We start from the raw sequence: 22771 nt of genomic DNA on the forward strand, positions 1-22771 counted from the left end.
AGAAGTCCACAAGAAAATTCACGCTGGAGAGAAGCTTTTCATCTGCCAACAGTGTGGAAACAGTTTCACTCAAAAAGGAAACCTTAAAAGCCACATGAGAACTCACAATGGAGAGAAGTCTTTCACATGCTGTCAGTGTGGAAAGAGTTTTAGACATCCTGGAAACCTTAAAAACCACATGAAAGTAAACGCTGGAAAGAAACCCTTCACCTGTCATCTGTGTGGGAAAAGATTCAAGCAAAAAGGATACCTTAATGCCCACAGGCGAATTCACCCTTTGGAGAGACTTAATACCTGCCAACAGTGTGGAAAGAGATTCACTAAAAAAGGATGTCTTAACAGGCAAATTCACAATAGAGAGAAGCCTAACACAGATCCCCTCAGTGTAGAAAGAGTTTCAGTCAAAAGCGATACCTTGAAGTTCACATGAGAAATCACACTGGAGAGAAGTTTCAACCAAAAAGGTAACCTTAAGTATCACGTGAAGACTTACTCAAGAGGGACCTGTTTAAATGTCATCAGTGTGGAATGAGTTTTACAGACAAGAAAAACCTAGGAATCATGCAGGGACCTCGGAGAGAAGCCTGTCATGTGCTATCACTGTGGAAAGACTTCCAGAAAAAAAGTAAATCTTGAGTTTCACATGATGGTGCATACCATCTACTGTAGAGCTGCTTTACAGCTGAGTCGCATTTTAAAACATTGACATTGGTAACTGAATTCAATAAACACTGAACTGATTCTAAATGAATAACTGCATTGCTATCTTTTGTAGAACTATTTACATCTGAATTGATGTCATTTCAAACTGATGAACTTCACAGTTATTGATCTGAACTGACTTGAGCTGAATAATAGCAATCTTGTCTTTTAGAGTTGCTTTACAGCAGAATCTGAATTGCCTCCTGTAGCATTTGGACAAATCAGACACAATTATTTGCTATATTTAACAAATAATCCCTAACACCCCTCAACAAGCCAACTTCCACAAAACACTACTAACACCTCAAAAAGGCAGAACAGGCCTCTGGTTTCATGGCAACCAATGACAAATCATCTGATAACAATGGTTTTATTGCTTCAATGAATGTGGGCAGAGCAACTCTCACTACATTTCCCCATAGGAAAGACATAATGCCCATAGAAAAGGACTCTAATTAAGGTCTCTAATTAATTCATAAACAAACCTTTCTGAGATTGAACACTCATATCATCAGGTCATCATGTGTATTATTACTGTTCTTGTATATTCAGTTTTTTATACTGTTTTATGCATTCGTTATGATAGATCATCAACATACAAATTCATAAATACCAAACATGTCATAGGTGAAGTTACATTAACTACAGATTCTAAATTAGAGTGTATATTATATGTTGTAATGGAGTTCTTCAATACTGTTAATTCTTAAATACATTTTCAGTAAGCAAAAATTATGTGAATAAAAGTGTTGGTGTGTGACAGGAGGGCCTTCATCCAAGGATAGAATATGATGAACAGGTCTAAGAATGCAGTTACATGATTCTTGAACTTGTCACCACCATTGAAATTAGAGGTCTACAAGCCCGATGGGGCCCGACACGCTGAGTCCATTTGGGCCAGGCTCGGGCCTGTTTTTTTGTTTTTTTTTTACAGATCCGGCTCATTTTCCTTCTCTCCTTTTATTGTGCCCATATACGCGCAGAGCACACATAGACTACAGTATGAAATATTGTTATAATGATTATAGGCTATTATAAATATTATACATCGCCTACGCAATACGCAACGCATATACACATGCATTAGCATACAGGTGACAGTTGACCATGCAGAGCATCAGGGAGAAGTTGGAATGTGGGGAGTTATTAAAAGTTCCCAATGCTTCAGGAAAAGCTGCATTTTGAAAGAGTATTGATTTAATTATCATGACAAACAACGAGCCAATAGGTCATGGGCAGTGCTCGCCATCTCCTCATCAGACGCGCCTTTAAGAAATGCATCTATACAGATTATGATTATAATAAAAGAGTTTTTGTTTTTGATATGTTTTATTTCGTTAAGTACTAATTTAAAGGTTTCTATAGATATATTTATTGTGTCTGTGAGGCATGTATTCGCTGAGTTTCGGTTCATTTTTTTTGAAGCACTCCTATTCAAGACCAGATGGCAAAAAGCGCATCATGTTTGTTTTCTTTATTTTATAAAAGCACAGTGTTTTGTTAATATTCTGAGTGAACAAGAATAAAAGTAGACCCTTTACAGTTACGAATAATGAATTACTCTTACTTTATGAGCAAAAATGACGGCATATCCACGGAAAACATGCAAGTGATCACGCTGGTGCCTCTATGTCCTGCAAAGTGCGCATAGCTTCTACTCTCAGCACAAACTATTGGATATAGCGAACATTTATCTAGGTTTAACGTTTAAACATTGTTATATGTTTGAAATGTTTTAGTTTATCTATAGATTTTATTTTAGGTAAGTCATGATGATTTGAGAAAGCTAAATTGATCAAACATATGATCAGCTTACTGTCTGCCGCTGGTCGCTTGGTCATTACTTTAAAAAACAAAAACTTATATTTAACGAACAAAAAATGCTCCAAACGTTTTTCAAAATTAACTTAATAAAAAAATGAAACAAAATATAATCACTTTGCCATTACATCCAAAACTGAACTATTTTTAACAGCTGAAACAGTAGTATAAGCTGTTTTGGGAGAAGGGGGTGGGGGAGACGGGCTCCGGCCGGTAATTCTAATAAGCTGTCGGACACGGGCCGGGCTCGGGCCTGAGAGTCTCGGGCCAGGGCCGGGCTGGGGCCTAAATTTGAGGCCCGTGCAGGGCTCTTATTGAAATACCATCATTGGCGTAGAGATGAGGGTATAAAAGTGAAAGAATGCCCTCCTTTCACTGTCACACACTCTGCAGAATCTAGACTAGTGTTTGTCAATGGAGGCATTCAAAGAGCATTGGGGCGTGCTGGACGCAAGATTTGCGCATTCAAGATGGTGCCCGGTGGTGTGTTGGCTGCTCGTCTTGCTTCGTTTGTTTTGTTTTTATGGTATGTTTAATTCCCCAATTTGGTCAGACTTTGTGGACTTACGATCGTCTAGCATTATTTAATATCCATTCATCTGTACCTGACTTCTCTGGCGCTGGACAATACTACTCTCATCTTTGGCTTGTGAGACTTCTACCCGCTGAGATCCTTAGACTGACGGTGAATGCCGATAGTAGGAAAAAACGCAGGAGGAGATGGGGTTGCTGAGCATCAGAGAAGGCAGAGAGAGCATGGAGTGTCTTTTCCTCGAGGGCACAGGATTTGCGACTCCCATGTCTTCGCGCTGTCTGTCCGGAGGTGTTGTTCTCCGTGCCTAGACCTTATGTACCAAGGCCAAATTATACCAAGAAAGGAATAAACCCTGGTAATTTGTGCTACTTGAGGAAGATAGGAGAGTTCAATAGTTACGTGCCGACTGGGAATAACTTGGTAAGGATGGCGTTAGTTAATGCCAGATTCCTTGTAAACAAATCATTTATTTTAAATGATTTTTATAAACAAAACGACTTGGACTTTTTCTTTATTGTTGAAACTTGACTGAATGCTGTCAATCTTATTCCTATTATGGAAGCTACACCGGCTGCTTGTGACTTTTTTTTAGTTCTCCTAGAAACTCCGGTCGAGGTGGTGGCCTTACTATTATTTAAAAAAAAAAATGTTTTAAATGTCGTTTATTGCCTTTTATGACCTATCAGAGTTTTGAAGCCCAAGTAATGATGTTGGACTATAAGAAACCAGTGCTTTGTGTAAATGTTTATTGTGCACCTAAGTATCACAAAGACTTCACTGAAGAATTTTCAGATTTTTTTTGTCCCACATTGTAGCATCGTCTGATTCAATCTTATTTGTGGGCGATTTTAATGTACATGTTTGCTGCCCAGGAAAACCCATGGTAGCTGAGTTCTTAGACATGTTGGACTCTTTTAATTTGATTCTGTTATGAATCTGTTATGAGTAGCATTCATGAACTTGGCCATTCCCTTGATCTTGTTCTTTCTTTGGGAATTTCAATTTGTGATCTTAATATCTTGCCTGATCATTTCTGATCATTGTCCGGTGGTATTTAATATGAACCTCCCAAGTGTATGTCCTTCTGCTCCTATGTCTATGGTATATTCCCGTATATTCACCTCATTTACAACTTCAGAATTTTTAAATGCCTTTATTGCCTCTCCACAAATTCCATGTATTGAGTCTGCATCTCCCTCTGTTGATCCAGATGAGATGATAACAACATTTAATTCTGTCTGTATGAACATCATGGACTCCATTGCTCCATATAAAACGAAGGAAAGAAAAGCTAACACTCAACCTTGGCTAAATGAACAGACTCGTGCACTTAGACGGGAATGTAGAAGAGCAGAAAGGAGGTGGAGGAAAGATAGGTTCCAAGTTTCCTTGCAGATGCTAAGGGAAAGTATGACAAATTACCAAAAGGCTGTAAAATATTACAAAGCAAGCTACTTGTCTGATACAATTGCTAATAACCCACCACGTGAGCTTTTTGCTATTATCAATAGACTGTTTTGTCCGAGTATAAAACCTATCTTTACCTTATAATCTGCAATGCGGAATATATTTTAATATAAGTTTTTTGTTGAAAAAATAAATGGAATAAAAGCAAGCTTTTTATCAATGACTACCAACCCAGTGCTAAAAGAAATAATATCCTTTTAGTCAGTTTGTACTGGTGTCACACTCTGATGTTAGAGATGTTATGCTCCACTTAAAGCGATCTTCCTGTCCTACTAATGCAGTTGCGCTGTGCATTCTTAAGGAAGGTGTTGATATTGTCAGCCCAAGTATCGTATCCATTATTAATAGTAGTTTACAGAATGGTATTGTACCACTTTGCTTTAAGCAAGCTATTGTTGAGCCTTATCTTATAAAACCAAGACTGGATCCATATGATTTAAAATATTATCGGCCAATTTCAAAATGGCCTGGCTTGTCTAAGGTACTTGAAAAAATTGAGCTCAAACAATTAACCACTTTTTTAACAAAAAATATTTTAGATAAATTTCAGTCGGGTTTTAGAGGTGGACACAGTACAGAATCAGCCCTTTTAAGGGTTGTTAATCCTTATAGCATTCATTTTATTAGATTTGTCAGCAGCTGTGTACACACATCATTTTGATATTTTTGTTTTCTTTTCTTTTTTTCCCAAGGCAGCTGTACAGACCCTAATTAAATATATTTCTTGGGTATATATATTTACAGAGAAGGTGAAAATTGAGCTTTTCCTCACTATTTTCAGTACTGAAAAGACACAGATGGTACAAAAATGAGCTATCAGTTTTATTTTCAGTGTATCTGAAAAAGAAAATTTTCAAACACAAACTGTAAAAATAAGGTCCCATTTCTAATTTCTTTCAAGTTACATGAAATACTATTCAACCTAGCTTTATAATCAAATCTTTTATATAGGTTACAATGACACCTGCATTTGTTCAAAGACAGCTGCACAGACACTAAATAATTTTTTTGTTATGTCTATTTCTCACTCCTTTGTGAGAGTATTCCCACACTTTTTCCTCAGTGTTGCAGTAGACTTAGAGACAGCAGGGAAATGAGCTCAAAAAGATTAACAGTCAAAGTAGTAATGGGTCTGGCTGCAGACTTGCACTTGCTCTCTCAGACACCTGCGCTTCCACTAGTGATGTCACTTGCAGTCTTTTTATTTATTTATTATTTTTTCATTTAATCTCTAAATATTTTACAACAGTAGCCAGGTGGTGAAAAAAAAAAAAAAGAAACTAAAATAACCATGTCACTTGCAATCGACACAAATCATGCATGTTGACAATGGAGACATGATGCTGTGCTAGTTAAACCATTAAAACTTATTAATAGTAGTTCTATAATGTACAGGGTCCTGCAAATCATCTGTAGTAGAAAAAGACAAGACCCACAAATCCGTGGCCACAGAACAGCAGAATATGAACAATTCTCTGCTTGCATAAAATTCAAGGCATTAATGTTTGCCTACAAAACCACCACTGTGTCACGTCCCTGGACTCATTAGGTTGTGTTTTCCCTCCATGTGTTCCATGTCCCATGTTAATTGTTTCATTCCTAGTACCCATGTTCCTTCCGGCAGCATAGCGTGACACACTGGCTCTGCACCCCTTTACCTAAATTCATTACTTCAGAGTTATGTGCCTCTAGAAGCTTGCATTCTGCAAGTAAACTACGCATTATTAAGCATCCAGCTGTGGCTAACTGAATAAAAGACAGAAATTCTTTGAATTATGACATTCAAAGAGAACATTAAGACAATAAACTCTCTACTGTAACAATGTTTATCTGTGTTCTTAAAACCATCTCAGGTATTTTAATAATAAGCCTAAGTATATTTATAATCTCTTGCTAATTGACATAGCCTTTATTACAGTGTTGAATATATTTCTGCATTATTCTGTGATAAGAAGCCACAATCAGATCAGGAAGAAGTTATTTCAAACATTTGTCTGATGTTGGAGTAGGCCTTTGTAATAATGTTCGGTTTTGTTGGACCACAGGTTTAGAAACCCTTCTCATTACAAGTCATTACAAGGGAAGATGTTCAGCATCTGTTGCTTTTTCAGATGCACGTTATAAGCGGGGAAGCATTTCCTCATCTCAGCGCGCAGACTCATGGACACACAAACAAAGGCAGTTTGGAGAGAAATAAAACACAGAAATCATTTAAATGCAAAACCCAAAAAAAACAAAAAAAAACTCCATACATCATCCTCCTGGAACTGCTTCCTTGTACAACTGTTGGCGCAAGCTAGATTAAATTATTACTAACCTTATTTTAAATAAGGTTATTTTTCTTAAACAAAAAAAAGCATTGATTCACTACAGGAGGACTTTGTTTACCCCCCGGAGCAGTGTAAGGCACTTTTTATTATGGATGGGTGCTTTTTATTTAACTTCTTTTGGACTGATGCACTGCAACACCCACTGAGTGTCATTAAACAGCTTGAAAGATCAAAGACAATTTTTAATATAACTCTTATATCTGGATTTGTCTGAAAGAAGAAAGTCATATACACCTAGGATGACTTCAGGGAGAGTAATTTATAGGCTAATTTTCATTTTTGGGTGAACTAACCCTTTAAGAACATCCAAGTCTACTCAACTGCGCTGTTTTGGGACACCATGAATATAAACTAAAACGTGCTTTTAACATACTTTCTTCGTAAAAAAAAATAATAATAATTTATTATATATATATATATATATATATATATATATATATATATATATATATATATATATATATTTAGTTACCACTCGTAGTCCAACTGAAACCATCTTTCATTTTTCACTTTTCAATTTACTCATCATACATAGAAAATACAATTCTTTAAAAAATAAGTATACATCATAATATACAAAATGTATTTATAATGCATTGCACACATTTTTATAGATCAAATAATTGATTTCAATTGGATTGTAATTATGTTAAAATTCCATTTATATGATATACTTTAATACGTTTATGGTGTCTTTAAATAATAAAATCAAGTACACTATTACTATGTCATTAGTAGCATTTTTTTCCACATTAATAAAGTCTGCTTCATATAATAGTAACTTATTTTTTATTTTGTAGAAGTTCATTGCACAACTTTTGTTAAATGTAATGCAACCTACTTTGGTAAATCTGGTTACTACATTCACGGTTGCTACAGTAAAAGCATGGTTCATTTTTGAAAGTGTAAGAAATTAACTCTTTTAAGAGGGAATTGAATCTGAAGATTCAAAATCAACCTGATTAGAACTGATTCCAATTTTGATTAGTTTACACTTTATCAACTGCTCGTCAAGCGAGACGTTAACATTATTATATCTGAACAATTTGGATATTTGTATTATTCTGTGGCCACGGGTTAACACATGCTAGTGATAATTTATAAGCTACGAGCTAGGTTTGCAAGATATGGGCAAAGTTTAACTTCAAATACACAACACAAGACAATGATTCTTATAATGAAACAAGAATTTATTTGACTAATCTAGATTACATGGATCTAAATCTAATGAAAAAACACACACATACATCTAAAGTTCAAAAGGATGAGAGTTAACGGAGTTCTGAGGAGTCCCAAAGTCTAGTAACCTAAGTTATTCGTTCTTAGATCGCACCAAGTAAATCACAAAAGCAGAGAAAATCTTCTAACCCCTAAAACCTAATTTAACCTAATGTTCAATTTATCACATGGGGGAAATATCTTTGCAGGCAAAGCTTTTAGCCCCTGAACTCATGCAGGTAAATCAAACTCTCTGCAAGCTGAATGACCGGCCTGGTGCCAGCATGGCTGGGTTTAAATTCCTGACCAGGTCATAAAACTTTATGACCCAACTGGGAGAAACAGAAAAAGCCCAGCTCGCTAGGAATTCTTGTAAGGAACAAGGGAAGTAAATGTATTCTAAATGTATTGACTGTATTTCCTTTTTGTGCTTAGATGTCTTCCATATCAAATTGGAGTATCTGCAATTTTATCGTGTGTTAATCAAACTTTAAATGTGTGTTTAAAAGGCGTGAACCCAGTCGCTCCATAAGAGACTGACACAGAGAGTTCTCGTGGCACTTTGTTTTGGCACTTCGTCGGAGAGAACGTCTGTCGCGATGGCTCCTTAGGGAGCTCTCATCTCCGTTTTTCTTTTCTTTTCTTTACCAAGTTTTATTCTTATATTCGCCTCTCCCTACACGAGGGAGACGAACTTTGAATCATTTCTTTGGTAACTCCACGTTCGTTGAACCTTTGAAACTTCGCGAGAGTCTGCTCGCCCCGGAAGACATGAGAGAACACGCCCAGCTCTAACAGATGACACACGCACGCTCGTCTTTAGCAGGCACAAAGATACCCACATGCAAGTATTATTTTCTATAGAGATTTAAACGCTGCTTAAGGTTGTCTATTCCCTTTTTCAAGGTGATCTGATTCCTTGTTGTCTTTCAAAGGTTACTGTATGTGATTTTGCCATACTGGGCGATCATAGGATCTCGCCTATTTCTCTCTCAGCTTCTCTCGCTCACCCTTTCACTCTCTCTCTCTCTCATCTGTTATCCGTTTTTGTATTGTATTTGTTTTTACTTTTAGTATTGTTATACGCATATTTACTCTGTGTGAATCGTAGTTTAATGTATTATTTCAATTATTAAAATCCAATATATATTCATGATTGCTTCTGTCTAAAATGCTCACATCACAAGTCAATGAAATGTTTGATCTTAGCTACAAAGCTTATTTGTTACTTTTCAGTAACCTAAATTTTATAAGGACAGGAGAATGGTTTCATGGCCAGAAACTATTTTTCCTGGAATTATAAGAAGTGATAACTTTATTGAAGTTGATAAGTTAATCTTACGTCCGTTTTGCTGGACAAACCACTGTTTGATTTGCATTAATTCCCAGTAAAAGATATCACGTTAATTGATATGAAGAATGGAATATTGACATATTAATGAGTAAATTACAGTGCCTTGTAATGAGTTATTGATATATACAATTAACCTATTTTTCATCTTCAATAATTTTAATGTAACTGTCATGTGAGATATATAAATTAATCATATTCCTGATTAATTATTAAGATTAATCATTTGAGCTAACGTTAATGTACTACCCAGTGCGGTTACAGTGTCATACAACACACACTGGTCAAAATAACAGCTTTTCGTTCATTTCAAAGTCTTGCACATAAAATATTGGGTAGTTTGCATAGACATTAATAATCTTATCTACTAAAAGGGGTTATAAAGCATTGATTAAACTTCATAGGTTAAAATAAACACATCAAGCATATATAAGACACCAAACATATTATTTGTGAATATAGTTCCCCTTTTTATACTTTTAAATGATCGTCTTTTGAACATCGTCCATGCGAGTTCTATGTTCTTTTATCTGTAAAAGGAGAAGCACGTGTTTTTCTTGAATGTAGAGAAAGGCAAATCCTGAGGTCAAGAAAGTCACGCTGGGGCGATCCTGTGAGTCGTCAAGCCTGGGGAACATCAGTTCAAATCAACTCATTAAACTAACAATATAATCATTAAATGCCATAAACGGTCATGGGGTCCAGAAGTGTCTGCCGATGGAAGATGTCAATGGAGCTCAGCATCAGCCAAACACAAAAGCATATCTGAATTTAGCAGTTAATCACGACACTGAACAACAACCAGTGTGATTGTACATGTTAAAGTGCTACTTTATATTCAAAACTCTTATCACATGTAAAGGGCTTCTCTCCAGTGTGTATCTTCATATGTTTCCTAAGGTTTCCTTTTTGAGTAAAATCCTTTCCACACTGTTGGCAGGTGAAAGGTTTCTCTCCTGTGTGAACTCTTATGTGGTCCTTGAGATGTTGATTATGATTAAAACTTTTTCCACATTGAGAACACGTGAAAGGTTTCTTTCCTGTATGAATTCTCGTGTGGGTTTTAAGAGTTCCTTTTTTAGTGAAGCTATTTCCACATTGAGAACATGTGAAAGGTTTCTCTCCAGTGTGAACACTCATGTGGTCTTTAAGGTTTCCTTTTTTAGTGAAGCTCTTCCCACACTGTTGGCAGGTGAAAGGTTTCTCTCCAGTATGAATTCTCTTGTGGTCATCGAGGTGTTGTTTATGTTTAAAACTTTTTCCACACTGAGAACATGTGTAAGGCTTCTCTCCTGTATGAATTTTCATATGTTTTTTAAGGTTTTGTTTTTTAATGAAACTCTTTCCACATTGTTGACAGGTGAAAGGTTTCTCTCCAGTGTGAACTCTCGTGTGGACTTCAAGATGTTCTTTTCTGCTGAAACTTTTCCCACACTGTTGGCAGGTGAAATGCCTTCTATTTGCTGTCTTTTGAGCTCTTCTTCGTGAACTCTTTTCAGTATGCGAGCAACTAAATGACTTTTCTCCAGTCATGAAATCATATTTCTCATGCTGAACACTGAGTTCTGGACTCTCCTCTTTCAGTGTCATCAGATCTAATGCAAAAAAGACAAATCCAGATTAACACTATTTTTAATGGCACAAAGAACAAACATCAAAACCAACAACATGTAGATCTTATAGGCAATAAGCTTCTAAAGAAGGTGTTAAATGTGATCTTAAAATTTCTTCCCATTATTCGAAGTGATGATGAAAAAAAGAGCAAAGATTATTGATTAATATTTTAAAGGGTTAGTTTATCCAAAAACGAAAATTAAGCCATAAATTACTTACCCTGAAGTCATCCTAGGTGTATATGACTTTCTTCTTTCAGATGAATTCAGTTGGGAGTTATTTTAAAAATTGTCTTTAATCTTTCAAGCTGTTTGATGCCCCTCAGTGGGTGTTGCACCGCATGTGTCTGTGAGAAGTTTAATAAAAAGCTCATCCATTTAAAAAAAAAAAAGTGTCTCACAAGGCTCCGGGGGGTGAACAAATGCCTCCTGTAGCAAATTGATGCGTTTTATCAGGTTGTGGGTTTGAGCTGGCAATACCACGACTGAGGTGCCCTTGAGCAAGGCACTGAACCCCCAACTGCTCCCTGGGTGCCGCAGCATAAATGGCTGCCCACTGCTCCAGGTGTGTGTGTATGGGGTGTGTGTGTGTGTGTTCACTGCTGTGTGTGTGCACTTTGGATGGGTTAAATGCAGAGCACAAATTCTGAGTATGGGTCACCATACTTGGCTGTATGTCACTTCACTTTTGTAAGAAAAATATCCATATTCAAAATGTAATAATCACTTTAATCTAGCTTGCGCTCACAGTTATAAACAAAGCAGTTCCGGGGGAATGACGTATGAGGTCAGCTTTGCATATGCGCCGCTCAGAAGTGATGCACGTGAAAACGCAGCATAGAGATCAAAACAAAATAATTAGAAGTACAAAACAAGGATTTGTAAAGAAGAAAGTCGGAGGATTTCAATATAAGCCAAGGGAGACTGGTTTTCCTTTGCTAAAGTAAGGAGACTTTGCTTCCATTGCTCCTGTTAACAAACGTTGGTTTTCACGAGACTCACCAACGCATCCGCAACACCGACATCATATGTCATTCCCCCCGGAACTGCTTACATTTTACAACAGTGAGCGCAAGCTCAATTAAAGTGATTATTACATTTTGAATATGGAAATGTTTCTTACAAAAACGCATTGATTCGCTACAGAAGCCCTTGTTTACCCCCCGGAGCCGTGTAGGACCCTTTTTTTTATTAAACTTCTCATGAACCGATGTAGTGCAACACCCGCTGAGTGGCATCAAACAGCTTGAAAGATCAAAGACAATTTTTTAAATAACTTTGACTGGATGCGTATGAAAGAAGAAAGTCATATAAATCTAGGAAGACTTCAAGTTGAGTAAGTTATGGACTAATTTTCATTTTTGGGTGAACTAACCCTTTGAGTTAAAACAGCCACCTCATGCCATTTCTTTTGCATTTACATCCTTATTACAAGTAATCCTGCTGGTCATAAAGAAATGACTTTTTCACATACATTTATCCTACATGAATATTACTTTAGAAGTAAATAGCAGTCATGGTAAATTTAGTTTGTAATTATACACGCTTCTGCGACAGCTTTGTAGTTTAACTGATGTTACATTTATGCAGTGTTATGTTTAAAGTCACCATGAAATCAAAATGAAAGTCTTTTGGGTGTTAGCATCAATATATTAGTCTTAAGGTTATCTGTAAGACAGTGTGCACCAAAACAGTGACAAAATTTGCATTTAGAAGATATAACCATTCAAAGCTTGCAGTTCATCTCTTCTGCCAAAACGGCTCAATTAATTTTTTGACGTCACATCATACTTCATCTTCTCATCAAATCTTCTGACCAATCAAATGCTCTCTAGAATCCAAAACTCCTGGCCCCTGCACTATAACTATAGACGCATAAGTGCTGGCTGAAATCAGTCACTTGTTCACAGTGTAATATTCCCTGCATGGCCATCGCTAGGCCATTTTTATGACTAAAATTTAGTGATTAGTTCCATAAACTACACAAATTCATGATAGCCTCAGTACCCTTTAAATTTCATTTGAAAACACCTTCAGACTCTGATTGGCTCCTCCCTGTCTTTCAGTGTGTCCTTTAATCCACAGAGCGAGAAACCGAGGACAAGGTCTGTGTTTAATGATAGATTGTTATAATATCTGCATCTGTGCAGTTATTTGTCATAAATACAGTTTAAAAAATATCATGGGGGAGCATTAGGTTCCCATATCTACTGTAAACTACATTGTCACTGCGTTCACCCTTCATCACACCCCAGGTTTCCTCCAGCGAAAATTAATCATATATGAACGCATATACTTTATAAAACGATTTTGCCATTTTCATTAGAAAAAAATAAGTAAATAAAATATATATATCTGTTTTCACGTCATTACACACGAACCGCGGCAGCGCTCACAGTCTGATCCAGACTTTGGCTTTGGTCCAGAGACTTGATCACACAGAGCAGATCATATGCGCTAGTCTGCATTTATTAAAAACTTTTACAACTACACAGCCTCAGCATGATTATGACCACTATTTTGTTTTACTAAGAGTTTCATATTGAATCTAGGAGTAATCTATTAGACTGTGGCTCTCAAATGTGGATTTACTGAGCTCAACGTCTCTGGCCCAAGCCGACATAACCAAAATGCTATTGGCTACTTTAAAAAGGGGGCGGGGCTGCTCAATATGTCCCGACCTCTCTTCCAGTTTCGAAAATACTTTGAGCGCAAAAGAAAAAAAAATACTTTATTCAACAATTTGTCTTCTCCGCATTACCCTAGCGGCATTTTGGAGAGTATTCACTGAACGTAAATTGCGTATCCTGTTTTGTCTCAGCTGCGCCACACGGATATGCGGTTTACGTCGTTTACACTTTGATTTTAATGAAAACAACGTATCTACGTGACGCAGCTGACACAAAAGAGCATATGCAATTTAAGTTCAGTGGACACTCTCTAAAATGCCGCTAGGGTGACGCGGAGGAAACTAATTGTTTAATAAAGACTTTTTTTTCTTTTGCGCTCAAAAAGTAGTAATACTTTAGTTTAACCATAACACTAACTGCAGGGGTTAAAGCGAAAAAAATCGTGAGCCTGTTTTTTTGGAGGACGGGACAGCACATGCAAAGCAGTGACCGCGGCAACTTTAACATTTGAAAGGATACTATGGCAAAGTTATTGCTTTCTTTATTCAAACTGTTTTATTTTTTTCATGAATATATGGTTGACCTAAAGAATGAAAGCTGTATCATACACTTGAAAAAATAAGAGCTACAGTGGGTACGGAAAGTATTCAGACCCCCTTAAATTTTTCACTCTTTGTTATATTGCAGCCATTTGCTAAAAATCCTTTAAGTTCATTTTTTTTCCTCATCAATGTACACACAGCACCCCATATTGACAGAAAAACACAGAATTGTTGACATTGTTGCTTATTTTTTAAAATAGAAAAACTGAAATATCACATGGTCCAAAGTATTCAGACCCTTTGCTGTGACACTCATATATTTAACTCAGGTGCTGTCCATTTCTTCTGATCATCCTTGAGATGGTTCTACAGTCCAGCTGTGTTTGATTATACTGATTGGACTTGATTAGGAAAGCCACACACCTGTCTATATAAGAGCTTACAGCTCACAGTGCATGTCAGAGCAAATAAGAATAATGAGATCAAAGGAACTGCCTGAAGAGCTCAGAGACAGAATTGTGGCAAGGCACAGATCTGGCCATGGTTACAAAAAAAATTCTGCTGCACTTAAGGTTCCTAAGAGCACAGTGGCCTCCATAATCCTTAAATGGAAGAAGTTTGGGATGACCAGAACCCTTCCTAGAGCTGGCCGTCCGGCCAAACTGAGCTATCGGGGGAGAAGAGCCTTGGTGAGAGAGGTAAAGAAGAATCCAAAGATCACTGTGGCTGAGCTCCAGAGATGAAGTCGGGAGATGGGAGAAAGTCGTAGAAAGTCAACCATCACTGCAGCCCTCCACCAGTCGGGGCTTTATGGCAGAGTGGCCCGACGGAAGCCTCTCCTCAGTGCAAGACACATGAAAGCCCGCATGGAGTCCAAGATGGTGAGAAATAAGATTCTCTGGTCTGATCAGACCAAGATATAACTTTTTGGCCTTAATTCTAAGCGGTATGTGTGGAGAAAACCAGGCACTGCTCATCACCTTTCCAATACAGTCCCAACAGTGAAGCATGGTGGTGGCAGCATCACGCTGTGGGGGTGTTTTTTTCCAGCTGCAGGGACAGGACGACTGGTTGCAATCGAGAGAAAGATGAATGCGGCCAAGTACAGGGATATCCTGGACGAAAACCTTCTCCAGAGTGCTCAGGACCTCAGACTGGGCTGAAGGTTCACCTTCCAACAAGACAATGACCCTAAGCACACAGCCAAAATAACGAAGGAGTGGCTTCACAACAACTCTGTGACTGTTCTTGAATGGCCCAGCCAGAGCCCTGACTTAAACCCAATTGAGCATCTCTGGAGAGACCTGAAAATGGCTGTCCACCAACGTTTTACCATCCAACCTGACAGAACTGGAGAGTATCTGCAAGGAGGAATGGCAGAGGATCCCAAATCCAGGTGTTAAAACTTGTTGCATCTTTCCCAAAAAGACTCATGGCTGTATTAGATCAAAAGGGTGCTTCTACTAAATACTAAGCAAAGTGTCTGAATACTTAGGACCATGTGATATTTCAGTTTTTCTTTTTTAATAAATGTGCAAAAATGTCAACAATTCTGTTTTTCTGTCAATATGGGGTGCTGTGTGTACATTAATGAGGGAAAAAAATGAACTTAAATGATTTTAGCAAATGGCTGCAATATAACAAAGACACCCACAAGTTGTTCCAAACCTGTAATAATTTTCTTTCTTCTGTTGAACATAAAAGAAGATACTTTGAAGAATGTGGGTAACCAAACATTATCCAGTCCCCATAGTATTTTTTTCTCTACTATGGAAGTTACTGAGGACCAGAAGCTGTTTAGTTACCCACATTCTTCAAAGTATCTTCTTTTATGTTCAACAGAAGAACTTTATGCAGGTTTATAACAACCTGGGTAACCATACCTTTAAAGAGACACTAGCCTATTGTTTTATTAAAATTTGGACAGTCTATTAATATAATATTCCATACATTATCAGAGCTTGGTAGACATAATTATCATATTTTTAGACATTATTAGACACTTTAATTAATAGATTATAATTAATGTTAGACCCTATTTATTAATCATAAATATATAATCATGTGATATACAACTCTGAAAAAGCTAAATTTCTTGGATAAAAATGGGACAAATATTTATTTAATCATGTAGTATTAATTTAAGCAAATTAATAAAAAATACAATTTAAAAAATAATCCCATCCACAGGGTTCCCACACCTTGGTTAACTTCAAATTCAAGGGCCTTTCAAGAACTTTCCAGGTCCAATACCCTTAAAATTCAAGGACTTAATTTGTGGACACATTTCAAGGGAGAGCAAGGTTACATCATGTTACCTTAAAGGGGATCATATGACATGGTTAAAAAGAACATTGTGTTGTGTATTTGGTGTAATGCAATTTATTTATGTGGTTTAAGGTTAAAAAACACATTGTTTCCTACATAATGTACGTTATTGTTGCTCCTCTATGCCCCGCCTCTCTGAAACACGTCAATTTTTACAAAGCTCATCGCTCTGATTGGTCAGCTATCCAGTGCGTTGTGATTGGCTGAATACCTCAATCATGTGACCGAAATGTTAAGTCCCTTACCATACTGTGATGCCGTCTCCCAGCACGACCAGACAAAATCAATTAAACCCATTACAAACGAGGCAGTTGTTGCATCCAGTGGGGACATAATTACTGATTATAATGACTTATAATACTGTTACTGTGACAATTATAATACAGTTTTTTTAATGCGTTGTGTATCACGCCGCATAGACACAAAACCAGGTTCCATGTCTGCATTTGTGATTGGAGAAACGACAAACAACAAGCGCTACTCTACACTGATGATTCAAACACGAGTTTTAAGCAATGTCAAATTCTTTAAATATACGAAAAACGTACTTACAGGCTGTGCGTCAAAAGCGCCAGACTGTCCTTGCAAAGTTGGAACTGCCCCACTTCATAGAAATAGCCTTTGTGTGTAGACGGCATTGTAGGCTACTTTACCAGATGTCACGCTATGCTGCCGGAAGGAACACTGAGTCGAGAATAATCAAGAGAGTCTTTATTAATCCAACACAGGAGTAAATCCAACATGGAACACAGGAGGAAGACACACGTACTGACTTGTAGACCCGACAAAACTAAACTGAAAGGACATGGGTTATAAAGACAGCCTAACGAGGGACTAAGGAGATACACCTGGGAACTAATCAACAATCACGGGAGACAGAAACTGGGTCACAGAGAACATGGGGAATGGAACACATGAGGGGAAAACACAACATAATGAGTCCAGGGGTGTGACATTACTCCCCCCTCCCGGAATGTGCGACCTCGCACCGTAGAAACAACAGAGGGAGGCGTGGGTGGGAACTTGGGAGGAGGTTCCGGTGCAGGACGGACTCCCAGGAGGGGGCCAGCAGACAGAGACCACGGAGGAAGGAGCCAGGGAGGAGACAGGAGGGACCTGGAGCAGGAGAAGCCCAGCAGGGCCCAGGCCACAGCCATAATGACAGCCCAAGGTGGAGCCAATGGTGGGAGGAACCATGGACAAGAATTTGGCCGCCGACTCCAGGGGGCTGACCAACGGCGGCGGAGCAGGTGGAGGAAGAGCCCGAGGCGGAGACGGAGAGCCGAAGAGCCAGGGTGACGGGGAGGATCCGGAGGTCCTAGGCAGCACCATCCGTTCCGCCTAGGACCTCGCGGAGATATGGATCCGGGAGGCCGTGGTGGAGCCAGAGCGACAGAGGACTGGGGTGGAGCCGAGGGGATGAAGGAGCCTGACGGAGCCAGAGGGACAGAGGAACGAGGCGAGGGAGCCAGATGGAGCTTGTGGACTGCTGGGCCATGGCGGAGAGGAGGGAGCTAGGAGCCATGGTGGAGCCGACGGGTCAATGGGCCGAGGCGGAGTCCAGGCCTCAGAGGCTGGAGGCGGAGGTAAAGGAGACTCGGACCACAGCGACGCTGGAGGATGGCAGTCCCACGGAGCTCGCACAGCAATGATGGTGGGCTGAGGGTGAGCAGAGGGGCTACCAGACGAGTGGAGGAGGTAGGAGCGGGCAGGTGGAAGGGGGGTAAATTTGGGGTAGCGGCCACAGGAGGGCACATTCTAGGAGCTGGCACTGGAGGGCACATTCTAGGAGCTGGCACTGGAGTAGACATTCTAGGAGCTGGCACTGGAGGACACATTCTAGGAGCTGGCACTGGAAGACACATTCTAGGAGCAGGCACTGGAGAACTGGAAGCCCCCTCAGGGCTGGACGAGGAAACCAAGGACAAAGGAGGGCTGGACAGGACTAGCAGAGACGACAGAGAGAGAAGAGGGGGCAGTTCAACTTCCAGTTCTGATTCCCAGTCTATAAGATCCACCTCCTCATTTTGGCCCTTTTGGCGCTCCATATCCAGCACACCCTCAGCCGCGGTGCAGGGGGCGGAGCTCCTCTCCACGCTCACCCTGTCTTTCTCCCTCATGGCAGGCGGTGTTGCCGGATCACACATCTGGTCTGATGTCTCGGCGTATGGCTCCGCGGCGATCCTCAACTCTGTCGCATCAGGCTCTGGCTCTCCGTCAGCTGCGGGCTCAGGCATGCGCTCCGCACATCGGGGAGATGGTGAGCTGGGCTCTGGGTCGGGAGTGGCACTGGCGATCAATCCCTGGGAACAGGTGGGGAATGGAGATCCATTTCTCACCAGTGTCCACTCCACGAAGGCAGCGAAATTTGCTCGGGGACCATCCTCGGACGACGGAGCTCTGTGCACAATGTTTAAACTGGTGTTGTAGAACGCACAGAGCGCGTCGTCCGGGTAGTTGGTGAGGCTTGCCATGATCCTGAACAGTCTGGTGCGTGCCCTGAGCAAATTCTCCCCCTGCTCCTGTTCTGGAACAGTGTTTTAAAAACAACTTGACCACTGATTTCAAGTTGTGTCCTCTTTTGGAAGGCCAAACATAGTAGTTTCGCTTTCACAACGAAACACACAGCATCACACATGGCAGGCTTGAGAAAGGCGTGACTGACGGATTCGACGAAGGAGCGGCTGGCGGGCTAGACTCTGCTTCGTCCACGGTGAAAGCCGATCCAACGATCCACAGCGCGAAGTTGATGCATTTCCTCAGCGACCAGCAAGGATCAGCTCTAGGCATGCCAAAGCAGATATCGTACTCTTTTGGAAGGCCAAACAAAGTAGTGTCTCCACGACATGGTGTGGCAACAATACTGCGGCGAGAGTAAAAGTTATTCCTTCTTTCTTTGCGCGAACATTTGGGCGGTGTTATGCAAATCTTCCCACATTGTGACATAGACATGTGGGGATGTGTTTAAACAAGGCATTTTAGGAGGGCTTGGACAAGTCTTAACTTTAATAAAGAATATCATTTGGGTTTGAGACGTTAGTCTTTGCAACTTTAGGGATCTCATCTATTCACGAACAGCTTGTAACACTCCAAAGAGAAAGGAAGATTTTAAATTGCATCATATAACCCCTTTAAGATACTTAGCTACAGTTTTCTTGTGTAAAACACAACTATGCAAAAAAAAATCTATATATTTTTTGCATTTATTTTTGGCCATATGACAGAGATCTTCGATATTCTATTTGTTGTATTTCTGTTTTGCATAAAAACTAAAGAATATTCAGTACATCCTATACTGTGTTCTAAAATTATCTGAAATTAACTTTTGCATTAGGGTTGCCAACTTCAGCAGATGAAAATAAGGGACAACTGTGATTCTTCATAGGAAAATAAGGGACAGAAAAAGGGATGCTCAAAATATTTGTTCTGTACCACATAGTCTGTCATTTCCGTGTCTACAGTTAAGTGTGTGTATAAAAGGTGTACAGTATAAAAGGTTCTGAGAAATAATCACAATCAAAGTGATGATGTTACTGACCATTTCCTTGTATCGTGCATTGTGCGTTTTGATGATATTTACTATATGGCTTTGCATTATCATCCGGGCAGAGCTACTGTTCCAGCCACCAAAGACAGATTCGCAAATAACCTGCCAGATTTATCTCAACTGCTCTGTGTACCCATAAATACACATGAACTAGACGAAATGTCTGGCAACATGGGCACTATCTTCTCTAATACATTAGAAGCTGGCGCCCCCATCAAATTGAAAAACGGTTAGAGAAAAACGTACTGTGCCATGGTACAACAGTAATACCCACTCTCTCAAGAAAGAAACTCGTAGCCTTGAGCGCAAATGGAGAAAAACTGGATTAGATCCTACATGTCTGATCGCTACCACTTTATTTAAATGGGGAGTCATCTCATTTATCACCAGTAAAATATGGAGTGCCACAAGGATCTGTCCTAGGTCTTCTGCTATTTTCAATATACATGTTGCCCCCTGGTAATGTCATTAGAAAATATGGGATTAGTTTCCAAAAAAAACATTAATATACTCAAATATAAAAATCAACTATACCATATTAAAATCCAAAATAAAATAAAATAAATATCTCTTATTAAATTCAGATAAGACAGAGAAACAATAATTTTCTCTTATTAAATTCAGATAAGACAGAGATATTACTTATTGGGCCAAAAAACATTACACAGAATCTAGTAGATTACAATTTGCAACTAGACGGATGTACTGTTACTTCCTCTACAGTAAAAAAAATCTGGGTGTTATATTAGACAGCAACTTGTCTTTCATATTTCCCATGTTACAAAAACAGCATTCTTCCATCTTAGAAACATTGCCAAGCTACGAAACATGTTACCCATTTCTGATGCAGAAAAGCTAGTTCATGCATTCATGACCTCTAGACTGGACTATTGTAATGCACTGCTAGGTGGTTGTCCTGCATCTTCAATAAAAAAGCTACAGGTAGTCCAAAAAATTTCTCTAGTTAACAACATTAATATACAGTACTGAAAGACATCTTTCCCCAGGTAGACTACATTTTTCTTGCCTAGCTGGATGTTGTGCTTATGATAAATAATCACATTCTTTGCATTCACCCAAACTGATTTGGCAAAACCAAAACGCGGATGGTGAAGGGGATTGCCATTAGCGCGAGCCCCACTCACTATGAAGTGGGAGCGAACAGGCAGCAGAGGATTGTGCAAGGTCTTAAAGCCTTCCTTGAGAGGCTACGTTCGCAATTCAAACAATGATTTGTGCAAAAAGAATGACTAATTCGTAAGTTGTATGGTCTAGATGGCCATACAGTGTATGCCTGCGAATACGGGACAAACTGCATTCCGTATAGCTTTCATACAGAACGCTTCCCTGATGCCTTAAATACGTGACAATTCCATATTAGGCTAAAGGGAATGGTTGGCGACCCTATTTTGCATAGCTTTTATTGAAAAGAGCTTAGGCTCATGTAACCATAAGTCTTAAGATACATGAATATGCTTTTAAGTTTTTCTTGCCTCATGGGTTTACATATTAACAAGCAAAGCAATTCAACATTAATTTCACGGTGTGTCTGTGAAACTTTGAGGTAGCATTGTAGTAGTTTTGTGTGCGTGTGAACGTCATGGCAATGTACTACACAAAGTACCTTATGCGGGAAACACTTAACGTAATGCGTAAATGCACGTAACTAACGTAAATAAAAATAAAACCATATATGCATAAGCCACAAAGTGTTGGCGAAACAACACATTAGCGGACCAGAGGGAATAATATGGATTTTTTTCCAGAAAACTTCTTGCACAAAATAAATTCAAGAACTTTCAAGGACCTCTATCTATGTATGTTTATTTTCAAAAACTTTCCAGGGCCTAGAATTTTTTTTTTTTTCAGATTCACAAACTTTCAAGGATTTCAAGGACCCGTGAGAACCCTGCAATGTGAATGGGTGTCCCCTATTTTGCCTCAACGAAGGTGGCAACCCTAACATGATGCGACCTGCTCCATGTCAAATAAAACATTTTTAATTACAAAACTCATATGACATTCTTCAAAAATATAATTCCTTTCTGTAGAGCTGGACATTTTAATACAGATCAAAGGAGTGAGTTCAGCTTTGAGATTGAAAACCAACCTGTTTGTTCCTCAGTATCTTCATGTTTGAATGTTTCTTCAATCTTCATGTCTTCACTCTCCTCTTTAATAAACTCCATCTTTGTTTGTTTCTCAGTATCTTCATGTTTGACTCTGAATGTTTCTTCAATCTTCATATTTTCACTCTCCTCTTTAATAAACTCCATCTTTTTTTGTTTCTCAGTATCTTCATGTTTGAATGTTTCTTCAATCTTCATGTCTTCACTCTCCTCTTTAATAAACTCCATCTTTGTTTGTTCCTCAGTATCTTCATGTTTGACTCTGAAAGTTTCTTCAATCTTCATGTCTTCACTCTCCTCTTTAATAAACTCCATCTTTGTTTGTTTCTCAGTATCTTCATGTTTGAATGTTTCTTCAATCTTTATGTCTTCACTCTCCTCTTTAATTAATGCCATCTTTATAACAGTGTGTCACATAGATCTGTAAGAGATGCATCACAGATTCCTCAAGTTATCAATAACACAGATCTTCTGTTTTATATAAGCAAGTGTGAAGTTCTCTCTATTCCCTATTAACTACAGAGCATTTGTGATATTTACAGTTAATAATGAATACTA

At 38.9% G+C, this 22771-nt stretch overlaps 1 protein-coding gene across 1 annotated transcript; it reads right to left on the reverse strand.

Moving 5' to 3' along the window:
* Window positions 1-10101: 10101 nt before the first annotated feature.
* LOC109060545 (gastrula zinc finger protein XlCGF8.2DB-like) lies at window positions 10102-22247 on the reverse strand. Its single transcript, XM_019077715.2, has 2 exons — window positions 22195-22247; window positions 10102-11019 (listed from the first exon to the last, which is right to left on the reverse strand). Exons 1-2 carry the CDS (start codon window positions 22241-22243, stop codon window positions 10244-10246), a joined length of 825 nt encoding a protein of 274 aa, XP_018933260.2. The 5' UTR covers window positions 22244-22247; the 3' UTR covers window positions 10102-10243.
* Window positions 22248-22771: the final 524 nt, after the last annotated feature.

The sequence above is a fragment of the Cyprinus carpio genome, chromosome B4, assembly GCF_018340385.1.
Source record: "Cyprinus carpio isolate SPL01 chromosome B4, ASM1834038v1, whole genome shotgun sequence".
NCBI lineage: Eukaryota > Metazoa > Chordata > Actinopteri > Cypriniformes > Cyprinidae > Cyprinus > Cyprinus carpio.